This window comes from Cetorhinus maximus, chromosome 23, assembly GCF_964194155.1.
Source record: "Cetorhinus maximus chromosome 23, sCetMax3.hap1.1, whole genome shotgun sequence".
Taxonomy (NCBI): domain Eukaryota; kingdom Metazoa; phylum Chordata; class Chondrichthyes; order Lamniformes; family Cetorhinidae; genus Cetorhinus; species Cetorhinus maximus.
The window spans coordinates 59512463-59537381 of NC_135901.1; the positions used below are offsets into that span (position 1 = coordinate 59512463).

The window sequence follows — 24919 nt, forward strand, 5'->3', positions numbered from 1 at the left end:
AAAAGTTCCTGGGAACTGATGTCCCATCAACGTGTTCACACTGACGAGAGACTGTTCAGCTGCTCTTACTGTGGGACTGAGTTCAGGCGATCATCTCATCTGACTGTGCACCAACGAATTCACACTGGGGAGAAGCCATTTATCTGTTCCAAGTGTGGGAAGGGAGATTCACTCAGTCATCCAACCTGCTGAGACACCAGCATGGTCACACTGGAGAGAGGCATTTCACCTGTTCAGAATGTGTGAAGGGATTCACTGATTCATCCCATCTGTTGACGCACCAGCGAGTTCACAGTGAGGAGAGACCTTTTCAATGTCCAGACTGCGGGAAGTGCTATAAAAGTTCCGGGGACCTGGTGTCCCATCAACGTGTTCACACTGACGAGAGACCGTTCAGGTGCTCTCACTGTGGGACTGGGTTCAGGCGATTACCAATCCTTATTTCACACCAGCGAGTTCACACTGGGGAGAGGCCTTTCACCTGCTCCGTGTGTGAGAAGGGATTTACTCAGTCGTTCAACCTCCTGAAACACCAGCGAGTTCACACTGGGGAGAGACCGTTCACCTGCTTTGAGTGTGGGAAAGGATTCACTCAGTCATCCAACCTGCTGAGACACCAGCAGGTTCATGAGTAACAACAGTGATTTTAAACTGAACCATGTACATTGGGGACTGTTTCTGCTGATGTTAGTAAACTCCAGCCCAGTTTTCGGTGTTAATATTCTGGATAAAAATAAAATAAATTAGCTTTCTATTAAATACATGACATTGATTTTTTTTACTATCCCTAAGACATTAGTTCCTTTTGAAGGGCTCTCCCTCTCCCCTGTCTCCTCCATCCTCACCTCCAACAAGTGTGAGGAGCTCATGGAGCTTCTTTGTCACTAAGATTGAGACAATCCGATCAGCTGCCTCTGCTGCTTCCCTCCCTCCCACTAGCCCACCGGGACAAACTGCCTCTAACGCTCCCCCTTATCTGAACCCTGAACCCACATCTTTCTTTAGTTTCTCTCCCATCTCCCCTCATGCCCTTTCAGTGCTCAACTTGTCTATGAGATTCACCACCTGTTCCATTGACCCTATTCCCTCTAAACTACTGATCACCCAATTTCCCCAAGTTCGCTGATATTTTTAACAGTTCTCTCTTTCCTGGTACTGTCCATCTCTCCTTCAAATCTGCCATCATCACCTGTCCTCAATAAAACCAACACTTGACCCCACTATCCTATTAAACTCCCACTCCAGCTCCCACCTCCTTTCGCTCTCCAAGGTCCTGATCACCTCCCAAATCCATGTCCACATTTCCTAGAACTCCATGTTTAAATCCCTCCAATAAGATCTCTGTCCCTGTCACAGTATCGAAATAGCTCTTCCCAAAGTCACCAATGACACCCGATGTGAATGTGACAAAGGAAAACTCCCTCATTGTCCTTCTCGGCCTGTCCACAGCCTCTAACAACGTGGACCAAACCGTCCTCCTCCAATGCCTCTGCACTGTTGGCCAGCTGGGTGGTACATGATGAAACAATGTACAAACAATTCAAGGGCTGACTGACTTCAAGAAATAACCGGGCAGACAGGGAATGTCACCGTTACAACAAGGAGAGTCCGTGGTTTCAGTGAATGAACCGACAGAAGGGTGTTGTGGAGAATCTAAAACACTCGACATGAGTCAGCTGTGTGATGGAAAAGCACCATTAACAACAAATATGGGGATACAGGAGAGCCCCAAAGACATCTCATCGATACAAGTTTCTCCCGTACGTTTCGAGTATTTTGTAGACATTACAGCATTGATCATGATTACAGAATGAACCGTGTGCCCTTGTTTATAATTTCGATCCTGTACGATCATGCCTATGTAAAAATGGTCTGCATCCAAACCTGGTTCCTCTGTTATTCCCCTCCCACCCCACACCACAAGTGCACTTCCTCTGACCTCCTTGACTTTCTAGCTCCTTCTCACTGTCTCCCTTTCCATCAAAAATCAGCAAATTGTTAAAAAAATCAATGTAAAAATAATGTCTAACCTTGTAATCCCGACATTAGCAAGAAGTCCCCTTATGTCCCCGTTGGACATCTGTCCATTCGACCATACCCTAATCCTTCTGTAAATTAATTATGTCAGTCAGACTAAGCAGAATTATTAATTTGAAGCATCTGTGTGTTAATGGCACATTCCCCCCTTTTAAGGGTTAGGACAGGTTAGGAAGAAGGTTCATATTGTCATCATTCAGAACAACCCAGGTGACAAAGGAACAACTGATCTCAAAGACAACCTCTTGTAGTGTGTGTGGAGGGGGTGTGTTGAATCAGGTTTAAAGGGGTGAAATGACATCACATTAAAATCTGGAACTCAGATGGGGATATGGATTTGTGTTAGGTGGGAACATCTGGATCAGTGTATTACTCCAGGGAGCCTAATGATCAGAGGGACAGTATTTCAGAACTGATTCCTGTGATAGCAGCAATCCCATTGCTGTCTGTGAAAAAGACCGATGGAAATATTTAAAGTGGAAACCATAGGCATGTTGGAGGATGTTGTACACAAGGAATTTGTGAACTATCTGAGGATAATGGTGAGGGGAAAGGAATGGATCTGGAAAGCAGCAGACACTTCATGTTGCTCCAGGAGAAGTGGGGCCTGGTTGTGTAGATGTCAGGTTTTAAACAGCACACGGTCAGCCTGTGGTTTCACCCTGGATGTAGGATCTCCGAATCGTACCATTTACATCACTGGATGGGATTCTCAGGAGCCATGTTGTCTGCTTGGAGAGGAAGGTTTGTGTTATAGCTAATGAGAAGCAGCACAGACAACCACACACAGAGACTCATGCAAACATTCTCTGTCTGTCTCACAGACTCAGACAACCTCTCCACACCCACACACATTTACACATACTTCCACACTCAGGGACACACCCGCACTCATACAAACAGACACATGAGGACACATCCTGTCCTATCAGGTGGACAACACCGACCAAAGTGACTAATACTGGGGATAAAGTATTGGTGCCTGTGAAGAACACTGTTTTTGGCACATTCAAGTCAACATCACCCTCCATAGCCTGTGAGGGGTTTTAACCATCCAATCTCACCCCTTTCTCTGAACATTAAATCTACATTGAACAACATCTGGGACAGAGGCTACAACACAGTTAGAACAATGAGCTGTCTATTGCCAGCTTTGGTGACAGTTGGAGGTAGTGTAAATTTCAGAACAACATCCTGGATAATTACAGGCTCTAATTTCCTCTTGGAATGACTTAAAATGTCAATTCCTCTCATGTTGATGGTCTGTTTGATGAGAGAATTCTGAGACAGGTCACATGGAGAAAGAATATCATGTTTTGCCTCTGTATCCAATATTCCCCTGAGTTTGTTCATTGCTGTCCCAATGTCCTGAGACATGTTCCTATGTTCAAAAGGAACTATTTTGTGTTAGCAATATTAAAAAAGACTCAATACACCATGTGTTTAACACAAATCTGATTGTTATACAGAATATAAATCCCTATAACTGGGCTGGAGTTTATTACCATCAGCAGAAACAGACCCCAATGAACATGGTTCAGACCTGGATGTGATTCACAGCAAAATCCAATCACTTGTTAATTGTGAACTCGCTGGTGTCTCAGCAGCTTAGTGACTGAGTGAATCCCTTCCCACATGTGAATGGCCAGCATGTGAATGGCCTCTCTCCAGTGTGAATTCACTGGTGTACAGTGAGTTGAGATGACCACCTGAACCCTGTCCCACAGTGAGAGCACCTGAACGGTCTCTCGTTAGTGTGAACACGTTGATGGAACATCAGTTCACTGGAATTTTAAATCACTTCTCACAGTCTGAGCATTTAAAAGGCCAATCGGCAGTGTGAATTTGTTGATGTGTCTGTAGGTGGGATGACTGAGTAAATCTCTTGCCACACTCAGAGCAGCTGAACAACTTCTCTCCAGTGTGAACTCGCTGGTGTCTCACAAGGTTGTTTGAATGGGTGAATCTTTTCCCACACTCGGAGCAGCTGAATGGCCTCCCCTCAGTGTGAGTTTGTTCATGTCTCAGCAGGCTGGATAACTGAGTGAATCCCTTCCCACACTCTGTACAGGTGAATGGCCTCTCCCCAGTGTGAATGTGCTGGTGTATGGTGAGTTCTGATAAATATATGCTTTCTTTACCACCTGATCCACCTGTCCTGCCACCTTCAGGGACCTGTGGACATGGACTCCGAGGTCTCTCACTTCCTCTACCCCTCCCAATATTCTCCTGTTTATTGTGTATTCTCCAGCTTTGTTTGCCCTCCCCAAATGCATTAGCATGAATTTTCTTTCTTTTTGACAGCTGATTTAAAGTTGCAGATTTTGCTCCGAAGATTAAGTTGGGATTGATATTCAAAGTTAACTATTTAACTGCAGCAACAACTTCAGCTGGGAGTCAGTGAATTAAGAGGAAAGATCCTAGACAGCGGATTAAGAGGTAAGATCCCAGACAGTGGTTCTTCAAGGTACACTGCAGGCCCGACAGCTCAATCAGCTCCACTCTCAGCTCAGGAGAGCTCAACAACTCCACATCCTGTCCACAGGGGAGTTATCCTGGTGCAGTGGGACCAACATTTGTGCTTTAACTAACAGCACCAAAAAAACTAGATTAATCAGTTAGTCTGATTGCTGTTTGTGGAATCTTGCTGTGCACAAACTGGCTGTCATGAAACAGGAACAACTTGTATAAAACATCACAAGGTGCTTCAGAGGAGTTTCATAAAGAAAAAACTGACAAGTCACATAGGGCGATATTAGGGTCAATGGACAAAGCCGTGATTGAAGAGGTAAATTTTAACAAACATCTTTAATCAGGAGAGAGAGGTGAAGGGGTGGAGAAGTTGAGGGAGAGAATTTCAAAGCTTCACACCTAGGCACGGCCATCAGTGGTGGAGTAATTAAAATCAGGGATGTCAAAGAGGCCAGGAGGATGAGTGCTGAAATCTAGGAGGGTTGTAGGACTGGAGATTAGACAGATAGAGAGGGATGAGGCCATGGAGGGATTTGAAACAAGTGTGCAATTTTAAAATGGAGACATTGCTTGACCAGGAGCCAATGTGGGAATATGAGCACAGGGGTGATGGGTGAACAGGATTTGAGGTGAGAACACACAGGCACAGAGTTTTGGATGATCTCATGATTCTGTGAGGGGATGGGGTGAATGTGAGGGGCCGGCCAGGAATGTATTGGAATCATCAGGTCTAATGGTAACACGGACATGGATGAGGATTTGAGCAGCAGATGAGCTGGGGTCAGGTGGAGACAGGCGACGTTATGGAGATTGAAATATCTGGTGTTAGTGATGGTGTGGATATGTGGTCAGAAACTCATCTTGGAGTCAAATATGACACCGAGATAGTGAACAGTGTGGTTCAGCCTCAGACAGTTCCCAGGGAGAGGGATGGACTCGGTAGTTAGGGAACAGAATTTATAGTGGTGACCAAAGACAATGGCTTTGGTATTCCCAATTTTGATTGGAGGAAATTTCTCTCATCCAGTGCTGGATGTGGGATAAGCAGTTGGATAATTTAGTAACAGTGGAGGAATGGAGAGGGATGATGGTGAGGTAGAGCTGGGTGTTGTCAGTGTCCATGTGAAAACTAACACAGTGCTTTTGGATGATGTCACCGAGTGGCAGCATGTAGATGAGAAATAGGAGGGGCCAAGGATAGATCCTTGGGGGACACCAAGTACAAGGACTTCAGGGATGAAAGGGAGGTTGGAAATGGGGCGGCAGTTTGAAAAGTGGGGGATCAGAGATTTTTTTTTAGGATGGGTGATGACGATGCATTGAAAGGTGAAGAGGGACAGTCCCAGGAGAGAAAGAGAGAACCATTAACAATATCAGCTACATGGAGAAATTAGATGATCAGTAGTTTAGTGGGAATAGAGTCGATGGGGCAGGAGGTGGGTCTCATGGACAAGATGAGCACTGAGAGGGAAGGAGGGGAGATAGGAGAGAAAGAATAAAGAACAAAGAAAAGTACAGCACAGGAACAGGCCCTTCGGCCCTCCAAGCCTGCGCCGATCATATTGTCCATCAACTAAAACATTTTGCACTTCTGGGGTCCATATCCCTCTATTCCCATCCTATTCATGTATTTGTCAAGCTGCCTCTTAAACACCACTATCGTACCTGCTTCCACCACCTCCTCTGGCAGCGAATTCCAGACACTCACTACCCTCTGTGTAAAAAACTTACCCCGCCCATCTCCTCTATAGTTTTCTCCTCTCACCTTAAATCTATGTCCCCTAGTAATTGACTCTTCCACCCTGGGAAAAAGCTTCTGACTATCTACTCTGCCCATGCCACTCATAATTTTGTAAACTTCTATCCAGTCGCCCCTCAATCTCCATCACTCTAGTGAGAACAATCCGAGTTTCTCCAATCTCTCCTTGTACCTAATAACCTCCAGACCAGGCAACATCCTGGTAAACCTCCTCTGCACCCTCTCCAACACCTCCATAGAAACTGGAGGAAGATGTGGATTCAGGGTTCAGACAAGGAGAACTTTAGAGACAGTTTGTCCTGGTGGGCTAGTGGGAGGGAGGGAAGCAGCAGAAGCAGCTGATCGGATTGTCTCAATCTTAGTGACAAAGAAGCTCAATGAGCTCCTCACACTTGTTGTTGGAGGTGAGGGTGGAGGAGACAGGGGAGAGGGAGAGCCCTTCAAAAGGAACTAACTTGTGTTAGAGATATTAAAAAGATTCAACTCACTGTATTTCATACAAAGCTGATTTATTTGACTATATCACATTATATATATTTTTTTAATATTAACACCTAGAACTGGGCTGATGTTTACTAACATCAACAGAAACAGACCCAAATGTACATGGTTCAGTCCTGGATGAGACTAACAGGACAATCCACGCAATGTTACGAGTTTTTTGTGAACTTGCTGGTGCCTCAGCAGGCTGGATGACCGAGTGAATCCCTTCCCACACTTGGAGCAGGTGAACGGTCTCTCTCCAGTGTGAATTCGCTGGTGTACAGTGAGTTGAGATGATTGCCTGAGTCCCACAGTGAGAGCACCTGAATGGTCTCTCGTCAGTGTGAACACGTTGATGGGACATCAGGTTCCCGGAACTTTTGTAGCACTTCCCGCAGTCTGGGCGTTTAAAAGGTCTCTTGTCAGTGTGAACTCACTGGTGTTTCAGCAGGTTGGTTGACCGAGTGAATCCCTTCCCACACTGGGAGCAGGTGAACGGTCTCTTCCCTGTGTGAACTCGCTGGTGTTGTACCAGCCCTGATGATCGCGTAAATCCACTCCCACAATCGGGGCAGGTGAACGGCTTCTCCCCAGTGTGAATTCGCTGGTGTGTCAGCAGGCTGGATGATCGAGCGAATCTCTTCCCACACTGGGAGCAGGTGAATGGTCTCTCCCCAGTGTGACTGCGTCGATGAGTTTCCAGCTCAGACGGGAATCTGAATCCCATTCCACAATCCCCACATTTCCACGGTGTCTCCCCACTGTGAACGGTGCTTTGTCCGTCCATGTTCAATAGGGCCACTCCGTCAGATCCTGATGTGATGTTTGGTTTCAGTTTCCCGACTGCAAATCCTCCCCTTCTAATTCCCTGTGGAACTGATTTAAAACAGAAAAAGGGGAGTGAGAGAGAACCCACTAAAACACAAAGGCAGGTTGTGAAATTGAGCTGAATAAATCTGGGAATTTGTGGGGCCGGCACGAGGAAAAAGTGACCATGAAAACTGCTGGATTGTCATAAAAACCCAACTGGTTCACTAATGTCCTTCAGGGAAGGGAAGCCGCTATTCACTCTGTGCCCACTCAAGACTCCGTCCACAAATTTGAAAACTGAGCCTGAACACCAAGGTCTGTGTCATTTATATATGTTCAGGAGAGCAGGAGTCCTCACAGTGACTCCTGGGAAACTCCACTATAAACCTTATTCCAGTCTGAAAAAATCCATTAACCATGACTCGCTGTTTCCTATACCCAGCTAGTTTTGTATCCATGTTGCTACTGTCCCTTTTATTCCATGAGCTAACTCTACTCATGCCTGTCATGCGGCACATTCTCTAATTCCATTCTGAAGTCCATGTACACCACATGAACAACAGCATCCTCGTCACCCACTCTGTTACCTCTCCAAATACCTTAAGCAAGTTTATTAAACACAATTTTCCCTTAACAATTCCATGCTGGTGTTCCTGAATTAGCCCACGCTTACTCACATGACTATTAATTTTGTCCCGAATTGAGAAGGGGTAACACATCCACATGGATAGAGGATTAGTTAGCTAATAGGAAGCAGAAGAGGGAAAATGGGTCTTTTTCAGGCTGGCAAGATGTGATGAGTGGAGTGCCACAGGCACAGCAAGTGATTAGGAAGTCAAATGTCTCTTGTTAGAGTGAGCTCATTGATGGGACATCAGGTCTTTGGAACTTATATAGCACTTCCTGCAGTCTGGACAACTAATCAGTCTCTCTGCCCTGTGAATTCGCTGATGCTTCAGCAGATTGGATGAGACTGAGTCTCTTCCCACACTGGGAGTAGATGAACGGTCTCTCCGCAGTGTGAGTGTGTCGATGAGCTTCCAGTTCAAATGGGTAATTGAATCCCTTCCCACAATCCCCACATTTCGATAGTTTCTCTCGGCTGTAACAGGATTTATGTTCTGACAGGCCAGATGATCAGACGAAGCCTCGTCCACACACAGAACACGTGTACGGTTTCTCCCCACTGAAAACGGTGCTTTTTCCTTCCATGTTCAAAATCTGATGATATTGAGGTTACGATAAATTGGGCGGCTCCGTCAGATCCTGATGTGATGTTTGGTTTCAGTTTCCCAACTGCAAATCCTCCTCTTCTAAAGCCCTGTGAAATAGATTTAAAACAGAGAAAAGGGAAAGAGAGAGAGAACCCACAAAAACACAAAGGCAGATTGTGAAATTGAGCTGAATGAATCTGGGAATTTGTGGGGCCGGCACGAGAAAAAAGTGACCATGAAAACTGCTGGATTGTCATAAAAACCCAACTGGTTCACTAATGTCCTTCAGGTAAGGGAACCTGCCACCCGGTCTGGGTGTACACAAGACTCCGGACCCTCTGGGAAGAGGGGAGGAGAGCAAGAATGAGAGAGCTGGTAGAGGCACCCGGTAAAGCAGGGGGATTTTATATCTCTACAACTCAACCAGAACTTTGACAAAATCTTCCGGTAGCAGGTGTATGTGAACCCCGTCACCTCCAAGTTCCCCTTCAACTAATACACCGTCCTGACTTGTCTGACATCCAGTCCTGAATGAACATAAATTTCCTCCATTTAAATATTGGGAAGACTGAACATTGTCTTCAGTCCCCACTACAAACTCCAGTCCCCAGACACCGACTCCATCCCTCTGCCTGCCAACTGTCTGAGACTGAACCAGACTGTTCACAGCCATGGTGAAATATTTCACCCTAAGATGAGCTTCCAACTACATATCCACATCATCACCAAAACCGCCTATTTCCACCTCAGTAACATCGTCCGACTCCAGCCCAGTCTCTGCTCATCTGCTGCTGAAACTCTTATCCATTCCTTTGTAATCTCCTCCAGTCTCACAGTCCCCCCCAGATATCTTCACTTTCTCTAATTCCGGATTGCTGACAATTCCTAATTTTAATTGCTGTAACTGTGGTCACAGCTGCTGCCCATTGCCCCCTATAAATATGGCGGATCCACATGCACACTGCTGCCCATTGCCCCCTAAAAGGATGGAGACTGCGCATGCGCACTGCTGCCCATTGGCCCTATAATTATGGCAGCCGCGCATGCGCAGAGTTGTTAAATCGCAAAAAGATGGCATCAATCATGATATCGTGACAAACGCCGCCGTCGCCAAAACGGAGCAAACGCGGGATCGGAAGCTTCTTATTCGTAGTTTGAGGCCTGCAGTGTATATTTATGAAGGCGTCCCACCCGCTCGCCGGTTCCATTCGCCTTCACCTGCCCGCTGGCTCCACTCTTCTTCTGCTCTCCTCCCTGATCCGACAATCTCCTTCCAGCACCGCAACTGCGCATGCTCCGGCCACAACCTGACAATGCGCATGCTCCGGCCACAACCTGACAATGCGCATGCTCCGCCCATAGACTGGAAATGCGCCTGCGCGATGATCTCCTGCAGTGAAGATAGAGCATATTCTGCCTCTCGGTGAATGCTGGGTAACTGCAGCGCCATTAAACCATGGCGTTCTTAAATACAAAATCATATTCCGAGCTCCGATTATGATTGGCGCCAACCATATATCATTATGAATTCAATTGATACAGCCAGCAAGTGCACGGGAGTGGAACCTGCCACCTGGTCTGTGTCCCTACCTGAGGAGAGAGAGACGGAGACGGGACAAGGTGATGACGAAGGATTTTATACATCAGCAACACAACTGGAATTTTTATGGAACCTCCAAACCCTAAGGTTTATGCCACGTAGAAGGAGAAATGTAGCAGATGCTGGGGAACACCCTTATCCCCATCTTTCCATCTAAGTCACACACCATCCTGTCTTGTGCATATTCTCACTGCTCCTTTATCGCAGAGTGAAAATGGTGGATCTCAGGATTTTACGTCATGACCTTGTGGAAGCACCTTCACTAGACAGTGGGTCAAGGAGAAGGTGGCCCATCATTACCTGCACAAAGACTAACTGGGGATGCGCAATATAATTAATCGACTTGCTACCAATGCCCATACACCAAGAATGAAAAGCTTGTACAGAAATATTTGTTTCTAAAACAAAACTCCTTTTATATTGGTTGGCGGGGTCGGTGTTTGTTTACTAATTTTATATTTGATGCGTGAGGGCAGGTGGTTGGGGTTGTTTCTTCAACAAACTCATTTCCCAAGGATCAAACAGAAAATGTTTGAAATACACAGCTGCTCAGGCAACATCTGTGGAGAGAGAAAGAGTCAACCTTTCAGGCCTTTGTTAGGGTTAACAACTGGGGGTTACGGAGAAAGACGGGGAGCGAGATGAACTGGGTTAGTCTTTGAGCTGGTACAGACTTGATAGGTTGAATAACCTCTGTCGGACCTGTATTCTCGGGTCCTGACACTGCTGGACCTTCCACAATCTCCTGTTTTCATATGGTTCTTGCTGCTGCCGCTCACCCGCATGGGAGGCTGGTCTGTGTATCACTCCATTTACTGAGATTGTGTTAAACTAACTGCAGCTCCTCAACCAGCTTCCTCTTTCCTGATCAGACATCGGCTGCTTTTTTCTTTTCTAAGACCACTAACTGTCAAAGCAGTATATACTTAAAAAAAATTCTGTTTATCTGCCACATGGAATCTGACTCATTTTCTCCTCTTCAATTAGTTTTTGGTCTCTCTCTTTTATTCTCTCTCTCTCTCGATCCATCTATCCCTTTAGCCTATCACTATGTTCCTCCCTCTATGCCATCCAACTCCAAAATCTCCCATAACTAACCAAGGGCTCTCTCTGACCATTTCTACTTCCTGTACAGACACACTCTGACCACACCATTTCTTGCTCATTTACATTTCTGTTCATTTACAGACCCTCACTGACAAGTCACATTGCTGTTCTGTTACAGACTCTCCTTGACAAGTCGCATGAGCTGCTCAGTTACAGACTCTCCCTGACAAGTCGCATTGTTGTTCATTTACAGACCCACCCTGACAAGTCACGTTGCTGTTGAGTTCCAAACCCTCCTTGACAATTCACATTGCTGTTCATTTACAAGTCCCTCACTGACAAGTCACATTGCTGTTCATTAACAGACTCTCCTTCAAACGTCACAATTTCTCCTCCATTTACAGATGTTCTCTGACTGGTTCCAATTTCTTCTCCATTTACAGGTGCTCCATAATCAGTCAAAAATTCCCTTTGATGTTTGTGAATGGGAACAGTTTAAAGGAAGTAGAGGGCCAGAACAGTAAAGAGATGGGTAAATCAGTAGATTTGAGAGTCCAGTGTCAATAATTTTAGTACCTTTTTAAGAAACACAAGCTGAGCAGATTCTCTGTCCTCTACCATATAGTATATTGATCCATCAATCAGAGTAAATATGCATGTCCCGTGTGTCCACAGTTACTTACACGAGGTCAGCCCGCTGGATGGAACCTCAGGCACTCTGAGCTTGATCTCCGGTGCCTCCAGTCCAGACTGTCCCCTTACATCAGTGTCCCCTCACTTTTATAACCTGTGGTGATGCAGCTCTGGCCCCTGACTCTTCTTTGGCTTCCCTGCTGGGTTTTGACAGGAAGTGAGGAAAAGACAGCTGGAATTTCTCTAACCTGTGATTTAAAAGGAGACATTCCCTGGTTCCCAGCAGTTACTTTTCTTCAGGAATGTTCTCATTCTCCAAAAACTCCCCTGCCAACTGTTAATTCTGTTATTTCTGATAGTTACACAATTATAGGTATAAACATCACACATTATAATCTGATCTATTCTGTTCCTCACTCTGGTTTCAGTTTATATTGTAATTAATAACAGACAAACTCTGAACTTTTCCCTGATCTGATTCGAGTTTCCAAAGAGCTGATTCTGTGCAATGGAATGTCTTATCAGTGTTGCTATGGTGACCGGTCTGCAGTGAAGAGCCTATTTGAGTTTCTAATTCAGACTAAACTTCTCTATCCCATAACACATATTATATCAAAGTATTTTAGCCATGTTACAAGGGGTTCAGATACACAGATCTTTAAGTTTGAAGGGCAAGTTTAAAATGCTGTTTGAACCTGTTACTCCACTTTTCTTTATGAAATTAACTTGTAAATCATTGGTTAAGCTGCATTTAGAATATTGAGTCAAATCATGGGCATCTTATAACAGGAATGATGTCAAGGCCATGGAGAGGGTGCAGGGGAGATTCACAGATGACACCACGGATGAGAGCCTCCAGCTAAAAAGCGATCCATTCGGCCCATTGTGCCTTTGCCAGCTCTTTGGAAGAGCGATCTGAATAGTCACTCCCCTACTGATTCCCCATGGCCCTGTCAATGTTTTCCTTCAAGCATTTCTCCAATTTCCTTTTGAAAGATACTGTTGAACCCGCTCCCACCAAAGTTTCAGACAGTGTATTCCAGATGATAACAACTGACTGTGGAATGAAATGTTTTCTCATGGTGACCTGTCTGCTGTGAAGCTCCTGTTTGAGTTTCTAACTTAATTGCAATTTCTCTTTCCCATGAGGAGAGACTGGAGAAACTGGGGGTCTTTTCATTAGAACTAAGCAAGATGAGAGAAGATGTGAGAAAGGAGTTCAAAACTGGATCAAGGACATGATCCAAAATATTCCAGACACTCCTTGTCCTTCAGGATCTGTGTCCAGGGGGAAACTGATGGTTTTATCTCATCATCATTGAGGTCAACAACTACTGTCAGACTCAAACACTCTCCAATCAAATACAGCACGGATTAGGTACAGAGTAAACCCATCAGCCTGTCCCCCGGATACAGATACCGAGGGACAGGGAGTATCCGGGACAATGACATTTCTCACTCAGTAAGGTAGAAATTGACCCTGTATCTCTCCCCATTAATCCTGAGCTCCACACAGCTTGAATCCTCCTCCTGTTTCCCTCCCTGTAACAGCACTGAGCTAAAGCCAGCCCATAATGAGCAGGGCTCATGGAGAATGGTTACTAGGCACTGCAGAGATGTCATAAAGCAGCATCATTCAGCCCAGCTGGTCCTCTCCCTGTCCCTTTAAAGGTAGAAAACTGGGGCATCCTGTCTCCAAACACATCCCACCCTGTTCACACTGAGAATCCCAGGGTGGAGAACTGGGACATCCTGTCTCCAAACACATCCCACCCTGTTCACACTGAGAATCCCAGGGTGGAGAACTGGGACATCCTGTCTCCAAACACATCCCACCCTGTTCACACTGAGAATCCCAGTGTTTGGGAGATGACAGCAGGTTCGAACAGTGTGGAGAGGAGAGGGAGGTTGGAGATGAGGCAGTAAGGACGGTGGGGTGAAAGGTTTGTTTTTTGAGGAGGGGGTGATGATGGCAGATTTGAAGGAGAGAGGGACAGTACCTGGAGAGAAAGAACCATTAACAATCTGATTGAACATGGGGTAGTTGGGTGATCAGCAGTTTAGTGGGAATAGGGTCAATGGAGCAGGAGGTGGGTCTCATGGACAAGATGAGCACTAAGGTGGCATGAGGGGAAATGGGGGTGGGGAAACTAAAGAAAGATGTGGGTTCAGGGCTCAGACAAGGGGGGACTTTAAATACAGTTTGTCCTGGTGGGCTAGTGGAAGGGAGGGAAGCAGCAGAGGCAGCTGATCAGATTGTGTCAATCTTAGTGACAAAGAAGCTCCATGAGCTCCTCACACTTGTTGCTGGTGGTGAGGATGGAGGAGACAGGGGAGAGGGAGAGCACTTTAAAAGAAGCTAACTTGTGTGAGAGATAATAACAGTGAGCATTCAACAAAAAGCTGATTTATTTGATTTTTAGCCAGAATATTAACCCCTATATGTGAGTGGAGCTTATTAACTTCAGCAGAAACAGACTCCAATGAATATGATTCAGTTTTGGATGTGATTAACAGCAAAATCCATTCACTGCAGTTACTTGTGAACTCGCTGGTGTCTCAGCAGGTTTGATGACCGAGTGAATCCTTTCCCACACTGGGAGCAGGTGATTGGCCTCTCCCCAGTGTGAACTCGCTGGTGTACAGTGAGTTGAGATGATGTCTTGAACCCAGTCCCACAGTGAGAGCACCTGAATGGTCGGTCGTCAGTGTGAACACGTTGATGGGACATCAGGTTCTTGGAACTTTTAAAACACTTCCCACAGTCTGGGCATTTAAAATGTCTCTCATCATTGTGAACATGTTGATGGGACATCAGTTCACCAGAATGTTTATAGCACTTCCCACAGTCTGGGCATTTAAAAGGTCTCTCATCAGTGTGAACTCGCTGGTGTATCAGCAGGTGAGATGACTGGGTGAATCCCTTCCCACACTCGGAGCAGGTGAACGGCCTCTCCCCAGTGTGAATTCGCTGGTGTAGAATGAGTTGAGATGATCGCCTGAATCCAGTCCCGCAGTGAGAGCACCTGAACGGTCTCTCGTCAGTGTGAACACGTTGATGGGACAACAGCTCTCCAGTACTTTTGTAGCACTTCCCACAGTCTTGACATTTAAAAGGTCTCTTCCCAGTGTGAACTCGCTGATGTGACAGCAACTCGGACAACTGAGTGAATCCCTTCCCACACTCGGAGCAGGTGAATGGCTTCTCCCCAGTGTGAACTCGATGATGCCTCATCAGGTTGGAAGATTGAGTGAATCCCTTCCCACACTCAGAGCAGGTAAATGGCCTCTCTCCGGTGTGAAGTCGCTGGTGTCGCATCAGGGTGGATGACTGAGTGAATGTCTTTCCACACTGGGAGCAGGTGAACGGCCTCTCCCCAGTGTGAACTCGCTGGTGTACAATGAGGTCAGATGATTGCCTGAACCCAGTCCCACAGTGAGAGCACCTGAACGGTCTCTCATCGGTGTGAATATGTTGGTGGGACATCAGATCTCCAAAACTTTTATTGCACTTCTCACAGTCTGGGCATGTAAAAGGTCTCTCTCCAGTGTGAACTCACTAGTGCCTCAGCAGGTGGGATAACTAAGTGAATCCCTTCCCACAGGTGAAGCAGGGAAACGGTCTCTCCCCAGTCTGTCAGCGCCGATGGGTTTCCAGCTCAGAGGGGGATCTGAATCCCTTCCCACAGTCTCACATTTCTATGCTTTGTCTCCGTTGTGATCATATTTATGTTTTGACAGATCAGATGATCGGCTGAAGCCACATCCACACACAGGACACGTGTATCATTTCCCCCCCACTGTGAACAGTACAACTTCTTTCCATGTTCAAAATCCGATGATATTCAGGTTGTGATAAATTGGGCGACTCCGTCAGATCCTGATGTGATGTTTGGTTTCAGTTTCCTGACTGCAAATCATCCCCTTCTAACACCCTGTGAAATTGATTTAAAACAGAAAAAAGGGAGTGAGAGAGAACCCACAAAAACACGAAGACAGGTTGTGAAATTGAGCAGAATGAATCTGGGAATTTGTGGGGCCGGCACGAGGAAAAAGTGACCATGAAAACTGCTGGATTGTCATAAAAAACCAACTGGTTCACTAATGTCCTTCAGGGAAGGGAACCTGCCACCCGGTTTGGGCTTACATAAGACTCTGGCCTCTATGACAGCACATAGATAGAGAAAGAGAGAGAGAGAGAGGTACCTAGGAGCAGCAGGGGGTGAAGGAGAAACATTTCATATTTCTACAACGCAACCAGAACTTTGACAGAATTTCCCAAACCCTCAACCTCCTCCCCCTAGAAGAACCAGGGTAGCAGGTGTATGTGAACACGATCAACTCTAAGTTCCCCTGAGAGTCACACACTGTCCTGACTTGTCTGATATCCAGTACTGGATGAGCAGACATTTCCTCCATTTAAATATTGAGAAGACTGATGCCATTGTCTTCAGCCCCCACTACAAACTCCACTCCCTAGACACCGACTCCATCCCTCTCCCTGATAACTGTCTGAGACTGAATCAGGCTGTTCACAATCATGGTGAAATATTTCACCCCAAGATGAGCTTCCAACCACATATCCACATCATCACCAAGACCGCCTATTTCCACCTCAGTAACATCGCCCGACTCCACCCCAGTCTCAGCTCATCTGCTGCTGAAACTCTCATCCATTCCTTTGTTACCTCTAGACTTAATTATCCTAACGCACTCCCGGCCGGCCTCCCACATTCAACCTCCCTGTAATTTTGAGGTCATTCAAAACTCTGCTGCCCGTGTGCTTACTCGCACCAAGTCTTGTTCACCCAGCTCCCCTGTGCTCAGTGACCCAGAAAGGTTCCTCGTTAGGAAGCAACTAAATTTTATATTTCTCATCCTTGTTTTCCTCCATGGTTGTGATCATCCCTATGTCTGTAATCTCCTCCAGCCACACACCCCTCCGAGATCTCTAAACTCATCTAATTCCAGCCTCTTGAGCATTCCTGATTTTAATCACTTCACCAATGGTGACTGTGCTTTCATTTGCCAAGGCCACAAGTTCTGGATTTTTGTCCTTGGACTTCTCCACCTCTCTTTCTCCCCTACAAATCATTCCTTAAAACCGACCTCTTTGACCAAGCTTTTGGTCACTTGCCCCAATATCTCCTTATGTGGCTCAATATCAAATGTTACTTTGTAACATTTCTGTGAAATGCCTTGTGAAGTTTTATTATGTTAAAGTCCCAGTATAAATACGAATTATTGTCACTGACTTGGACAGATACCGTTGTTCCACCTCATTAATAAGACATTGTAACTCAAAGCATGAAGCAGTTTGATGGACAAGTTGTTCTTATTCTGTCAATTAAGATTCCAAAAAGTTGACCCCAATAAAGATGGCCGCCGCGCATGCGCCCCGCCGGGCGTTGCCCCCAATAAAGATGGCGGCCGTTAACCCTGGGCCTGAAAGTGGGAGAAACCTCGGCGTAAACGAAGGGGACGGTCCAAAGTTTACCATAAGTCCTTTCTCTGTGTTTGCCGTTTACACAACATGTTTACGAAGCCAACCCGCCCACCGGCCTGATCCATCGCTCCCTTCTCCCCACCATTTCATCCACTCACCGATTGCGAAACTAAGAAAGAAGCTTCCCTTCATCGCCATTACTCACACTGCGCATGCTTCACTCCCAGCCCGGCCCCGCCCCTCATTCACTCCGATTGGTCGGAGGACCAGCCACTCCCGCTCGGTCCCCCAGTCCCGCCCCCTCTTCCTATTGGTCCAGAGCTGCCGTCAATCAGCCGGGCATTGTGACGGTTACAGATGGTGAGAGCGGCCACAGACTCAGCCTGACTTGCTGTTTCTTGCCAGCATTTTCTGTTTGGGAATTAGAGCTAGAGATGGATGGTCAGTTCCCCTCTGTCCGGGGGGGATTCACACTCATTTCCCCAGTGCACTGATTATCACCTTTACTTTACATGAGAAAGTCCCCGGTTCAATCCCGGCTGGAAGCTTTGTGTTTACAATTGTTACTGAGGAGGAATTAACAGTGAGTTTAGTTTCATGTCGAACAGGGGGACAGTTATTGTCTCATTCTTTAAAATCCCCTTCTTCACCTTTAAACAGGGAACGATAATTCAGAGAAAACTGATCCACTGTGACCCTGAAACAAGATACTGCAGATGCTGGAAATCCGAGCTCAAAACAGAAAATGTTGGAAACATTCAGCAGGTCAACAGCTTCTCTGGAGAGGGAAACAGAGTGAATGTTTCAGGTCGCTGGCTTTTTATAGAAAATGGAAGAATTTGGAGATGTAATAGTTTACAAACAAGTACAGAGTCAGGGAAAAGAGACGAGGAAAGGACAAACGGTCTTGTGATGGGATGGAAGGCCGGAGTGATTAAATGACAAAGGGGATGATGATACAACATTGGGTGATAATGAGACAAGTAAATAAACTAATGGGACAAGAGGAGAAACAAAAGACAGGTCCAGAGGAGGGATAAATGGCAACAGCAAAACCGACTGTCTGAAAAAAATGGGAGTGGTGGCAATGATCTGAAATTGTTGAAATGAAGCTTGAGTCTAGGAGGTTGTGAAGTGTCAAATAAAAGATGAGCTGCTGTTTCCCGAGCTTCCACTGAGCTTCATTGGAACAGTGCAGGAGGCTGAGGACAGAGAGTTCAGACCAAAAGTGATTCCTAGAATTAAAACAGTAAATGAGCAGAAGCTCAGTATCACACTTGCAGACTGAATGGTGATGTTCCGCAAAACAGTCACCCAATCAGGAATTAGTCTCCTCAGCGTAGAGGAGATCACATTGTGAGCAGTGAAAACACAATACTGAATAGCAAGAAGTACAAGTAAATGACTGTGTCATCTGGAAAGTGTGTGGAAAATGCCCTCGAATGTGGGAAGGGAGGAGGTGACAATGAATCTGTTTCAATAAGTCTGTAACAGAGCAGTGCAGTGTCGTTCTGCTGTACCTTTCATTTTAAAGGGAATTTTCAGATATTTTTTCTCACTATGTGCTTGGGTTGTGGACGAGAATGTTTTCACTCTTCTCCATTGATCTTAAGAAAGACTTGGTCTGTAAGATACCGTCACTGTGAGACTGATAATGGATCATTTTTATATCTAAGTTCAGTGAGATCTGATCACTTACTGAGTGAGTCAATCTGTGAAATTGTAACTCAAATAGCGACAGTTACTGCAGGTGATTCTCTGGCTACAATGAGATTGATAAGAAAGGAATCAAGAGCGTGCAGTCCCACCCAGCTGGACACCAGTGGACAGGCATTGGAGGAGGAAGATTTGGTCAATGGTGTCAAAGACTGCAGACAGACAGAGAAAGAAATGAGGGAGAGTTTGGGTGATCAAGAGTTCAGTGGGAATAGGCTTGATGGAGCAGGAGGTGGGTCTCAAGGACAAGATGAGCACTGAGGGGAAATGGGAGAGAAACTAGATAAAGATGTGGGTTCAGGGCTCAGACAAAGGAAAGCTTTAGAGGCAGTTTGTCCCAGTGAGCTAGTGGAAGGGAGGGAAGCAGCAGAGGCAGCTGATCGAATTGTCTCAATCTTAGTGACATAGAAGCTCCATGGGTTCCTCATACTTATTATTGGAGGTGAGGATGGAGGAGAGAGGGAGAGCACTTTGAAAGGAACTAACTTGTGTCAGAGATATTGAAAAGATTCATCACACTGTAAAACACCAAGCGGATTGATTTGAATTTTATCCAGAATATTAAAACCTATAACTGGGCTGGAGTTCATTAACATCAGCAAAAACAAACCCCAATGAATATGGTTCAGTCCTGGATGTGATGAACAGCAAAATCCCATCACTGTAGTTACTTGTGAACTCGCTGGTGTGTTATCACGTGGGATAACTGACTGAAACTTTTCCCACACTCAGAGCAAGTGAATGGTTTCTCCCCAGTGTGAACTCCCTGGTGTGTCTGCAGGTTCGATGACCGATTAAATCCCTTCCCACATTCAAAGCAGGTGAACAGCCTCTCCCCAGTGTGAATTCGCTGGTGTTCAGTGAGTTGAGATGACCATATAAACCCAGTCCCACACTGAGAGCACCTGAACGGTCTCTCATCAGTGTGAACACGTTGATGGGACATCAGTTCCCCAGAACTTTTAAAGCCCTTCCCACATTCCAGACATTTGAAAGGTCTCTCCCCTGTGTGAACTCGCTGGTGTCTCTGCAGGTTGGGTGACTGAGTGAATCCCTCCCCACACTCGGAGCAGGTGAACGGTCTCTCGCCAGTGTGAATGCGCCGATGAGTTTCCAGTTGAACTGGGTAATTAAATCCCTTCCCACAATCCCCACATCTTCTCTGCTTTGTGACTGCATTTATGTTCCGACAGGTCAAATAATCGGCTGAAGCCTCGTCCACACACAGGACATGTGTACAGTTTCTCCCCACTGTGAACGATGCTTTTTCCTTCCATGTTCAAAATCCGATAATGTTCAGGTTACGATAAATTGGGCGACTCGACTCCGTCAGATCCTGATGTGATGTTTGGTTTCAGTTTCCCAACCACAAGTTCTCTCCTTCTGATACCCTGTGAAACTGATTTAAAACAGAAAAAAGGGAGTGAGAGAGAACCCACAGAAACACAAAGGCAGGTTGTGAAATTGAGCTGAATGAATCTGGGAATTTGTGGGGCCGGCACGAGGAAAAAGTGACCATGAAAACTGCTGGATTGTCATAAAAACCCAACTGGTTCACTAATGTCCTTCAGGGAAGGGAACTTGTCATGCTGTCTGGATCTATACAAACTCTGGCCTCTACTGGAGTAGAGAAAGAGAGAGAGAGAGAGAGAGATGTGAGATGCAGGTGATAAGCAAGATTTTGTATCACTGCAACTTGACCAGAACTTTGATAGAATCTCCCAAACCATCAAACTCTTCCAACGAGAAGAGCCAGGGTAGCAGGTGTATGTGAACACCATCACTTCCAAGTTCCCCTCCAAGTCACACACCATCCTGACTTGTCTGACATCCAGTAATGGATGGGGAGAAATTTCCTCCATTTAAAAATTGGGAAGACCAAAGTCATTGTCTTCAGTCCCCGCGACAAACTCCACTCCCTTGACACCGACTCCATCCCTCTCCCTGACAACTGTCTGAGACTGAACCAGACTGTTCACAACCATGGTGAAATATTTCACCCCAAGATGAGCTTCCAAACAAAAATCCACATCTTCACCAAGACCATCTATTTTCACTCAGTAACATCGCTGACTCAGCCCTCGTCTCAGTTCATCTGCCTTTTGAGGATGAGAATTCCAAAGATTCACTACCCTCTGAGAGAGAAGCATTCCCCTCATCTCTGTCTTAAATCGGCGCCCCCTTATTTTTAAACAGTGACCCCTCATTCTGAATTCTCCCACAAGAGGAAATTTCCTCGCCACAACGACCCTGTCAAAATCCCTCAGGATCTTAAAGGTTTGATTCAAGTCATATCTTTCCCTTCTAAACTTCAGTAATACAAGCCTAACCTGTCCAATCTTTCCACATAACACAATCTGCCCATTCCTGGTATTAGTCTAGTAACCTTTTTCTAAGCTGCATCTAACACATTTACATGTTTCCTGAAATAAGGAGACCAGTACTGTACACAGTTCTCCAGATGTGATCTCACCTGTGCCCTGTACAACTGAAGCATAACCACTCTACTTTTGTTCTCAATTCCCCTCACAATAAATATTAACATTCTATTAGCGTTCCTAATTACCCGTTGTACCTGCATACTAACCTTTTGTGATTCATGCACTAGGACACCCAGATCCCCCTGAATCTCAGAGCTCTGCAATCTCTCACTATTTAGATAATTTATTTTTTATTCTTCCTGCCAAGATGAACAATTTAACTTTTGCCCACATTATACTCCATTTGCCAGATCTTTGCCACTCACTTAACCTATTTATAACCCTTTGTAGCTTCCTTCTGTCCTCTTCACAACTTACTTTCCTACCTATCTTTGTGTCATCTGCAAATTTAGCCACCATTCCCTTGGTCCCTTCATCCAAGTCATTTATATAAACTGTAAAAAGTTGAGGCTCCAGCACTAATCCCAGTGGCACACCATTTGTTACATCCCACCTACCAGAAAAACACCCATTTTTGCCAACTCTCTGTTTCCTATTAGTGAGCCAATCATCTACCCATGCCAATATGTTATCCCCTACACCATGAACTTTTATTTTCCACAAGAACCTTTGATGTGGAACCTTATCAAATGCCTTCTGGAAATCTAAGTGCAGCACATCCAGCGATTCCCCTTTATCCACAGCACATGTGACTCCTTCAAAGCACTCCAATAAATTGGTTAAACATGATTTCCCTTACACAAAACCATATTGACTCTGCCTGATTACCTTTAACTTTTCTTCATGCTCTGCCACAATGTCTTTAATAATAGCTTCTAACATTTTGCCTACAACAGACATTAAGCTCGCTGGTCTGTAATTTCCTGCCTTCTGTCTCCCTCCCTTTTTGAATAAAGGAGTTGCATTTGCTAATTTCCAACCTAATGAAACCTCCCTGAGTCTAGGGAATTTTAATAAATTAAAACAAATGCATCAACTATGTCATTAGCCACTTCTTTTAAGACCCTAGGGTGAAGTCCATCAGGACCCAGGCACTTGTCAGCCCACAGCTTCAACAATTTGCTCAGTACTACTTCACTGGTGATTGTAATTTTCTTGAGTTCCTCCCTCCCTTCCAGGTCCTGATTTACAGCTATTTTTTGGGATGTTACTTTGATCTTATTTTCTGAAGACCGATGTAAATACCTGTTTAATTCATCTGCCAGCTCCTTGTTTTCCATTATTAATTTGCAGACTCACTTTCTATAGGACCAATGTTCACTTTCATAACTCTTTTCATTTTTCAGTGTCTATAGAACTTATTTTTTAATCTTACGAACTTCCTTTATCTTTCTAGCTGGCTTTCACTCATACTCTAATTTTTCCATTGTTATTAATCCCTTCATCATCCTTTGCAGTTTTAAAATATTCTCACCAATCTTCTGACCTGCCATCCATCTTTGCGCAATTATATGATTTTCCTTTAAGTTTGATATTATCTTTAACTTTCTGAGTTAACTACACGTGAGGGTCGTCCTCTTGAAATTTTTATCTCTTGTTTGAATGTATCTATTTATTCTGTGTATTCTGAAATATCCCCTCAAATGTCTGCCACTGCATCTCCATTGGCCCATCCCCTTACCTAATTTGCCAGTTCACTTTCGCTAGCGCTATTGGAAAAACTTACCAGGTCAGGCAGTATCCGTGGAGAGTGAAACGAAGAGTTAATGTTTCAGGATGCGCAGAATGAATTACGGGGAATAAAGATGGTGCAAAATCTGATGGGCAATATAAGCTCAGAAGTGGAAGAGGAATGGACTATAGCACAGGAAAAACAATTCCTGACTATGAAAGAAACTGTGGGAAGATAAAGCTGGGAAGCCAGCAGCACATGGTCAGGGGATGGGCATCGGTGGACACTTCATTGAGACAGTCAGAAGGAGTCACAGTAAAATCCTAAACAGAGCTAAACTACACGCAGTATTAGAGACAGAGGAAGTTAGACAATGGTAGAGAGGTGATCAGGGAGGGCAGAGGTGAAACAGAGCAATGGATGAACATGGGTTCAGATCCACAGCAAAAGGACTTACACCAGCCCCAGAGCAATGGAACCTCTCACAGAAACAGAGCACAGAACTAAAATCTCGAAATTGTAGATGAATGGTACTCTGAAACAATTTCACCATTTTTAAATTTAAACTCTCCTGCTGGAGCCTGCAGCTGGAAAGATATTATAAGTACTGGAGTCAGAGAAAAATCTCCCAGTTGAGGAAGTACCTGGAGAGCGGGGTGATGTCACAGTGTAATTGTCGATCTGTGATGATGTCACAGTGCAATTGTCGTTGTGTGATGATGTCACAGACACAGAACCTCTGAGTCTGTGCAAACCAGTGATCACCACACGTTATGAAGGATGTGAGGGTCCTGAGGTTTATATGAGCCAGTTAAAGGCGGTTTCCATAAACTAATCGTAAAAAGATTCAGAGACACAGTTTAAAGATTTTGGGCAAGATCTACCGGAGAGATATGAGGAAGAAATTTTACACAGTGAGTGCTAATGACCTAGAACTTATTGCTTACACTCAGAGGCCGATAATATCCAGATCCTGATGAATCGAGTGATTCTATCAGACTTTGAGGTGATGTTTGGTTTGAGTTTCCCATCTGCAAAACCTCATCTTCTAGAATCCAATAAATACAGTACTCAAAATCCATTCCTGTCAGTCTAGGGTAGAAATTGAGAAAAAAAACATTTCTCTTGGTTTGAGTTTGCTGTGTGTAAATCCTCCCCTTCTAACCCCCTGTAAAAGGAGTTTCCAAAAACCATCCCTGTCAGTCCAGGATAGAAATTCGCAACAAAAACGAAAATGCCTGGAAAAACTCAGCAGGTCTGGCAGCAACCGCGGAGAGGAACACAGTTAACGTTTCGAGTCCGAATGACCCTTCAACTGTTGAAGGGTCATTCGGACTCGAAACGTTAACTGTGTTCCTCTCCGCAGATGCTGCCAGACCTGCTGAGTTTTTCCAGGCATTTTCGTTTTTGTTTTGGATTTCCAGCATCCGCAGTTTTTTGCTTTTATTATAGAAATGCGCAACATTCTCTCCTCCTGCTATCTGGACCAGGATGACCGCGCATGCGCACTACTGCACATTGCCCCCTATAAAGATGGCGGCCGTTACCCCGGGCCTGGCGAAGGGAGAAATCCAGGATTTTTCGGCCCGTTTTCTGCAAACACAAGACCGGTACCTTTTTATTTGGGGTCTGCGACCTGCACTGTGTCT

At 45.2% G+C, this 24919-nt stretch overlaps 1 protein-coding gene across 1 annotated transcript in view; it reads left to right on the plus strand.

Annotated features, from left to right (window-relative positions):
* Positions 1-24919, plus strand: part of LOC144698068 (uncharacterized) — a 107983-nt gene that overhangs the window by 24669 nt on the left and 58395 nt on the right. The window contains 1 exon segment of the mRNA XM_078569994.1: positions 528-631. Coding sequence (XP_078426120.1) covers positions 528-631 — 104 coding nt within the window.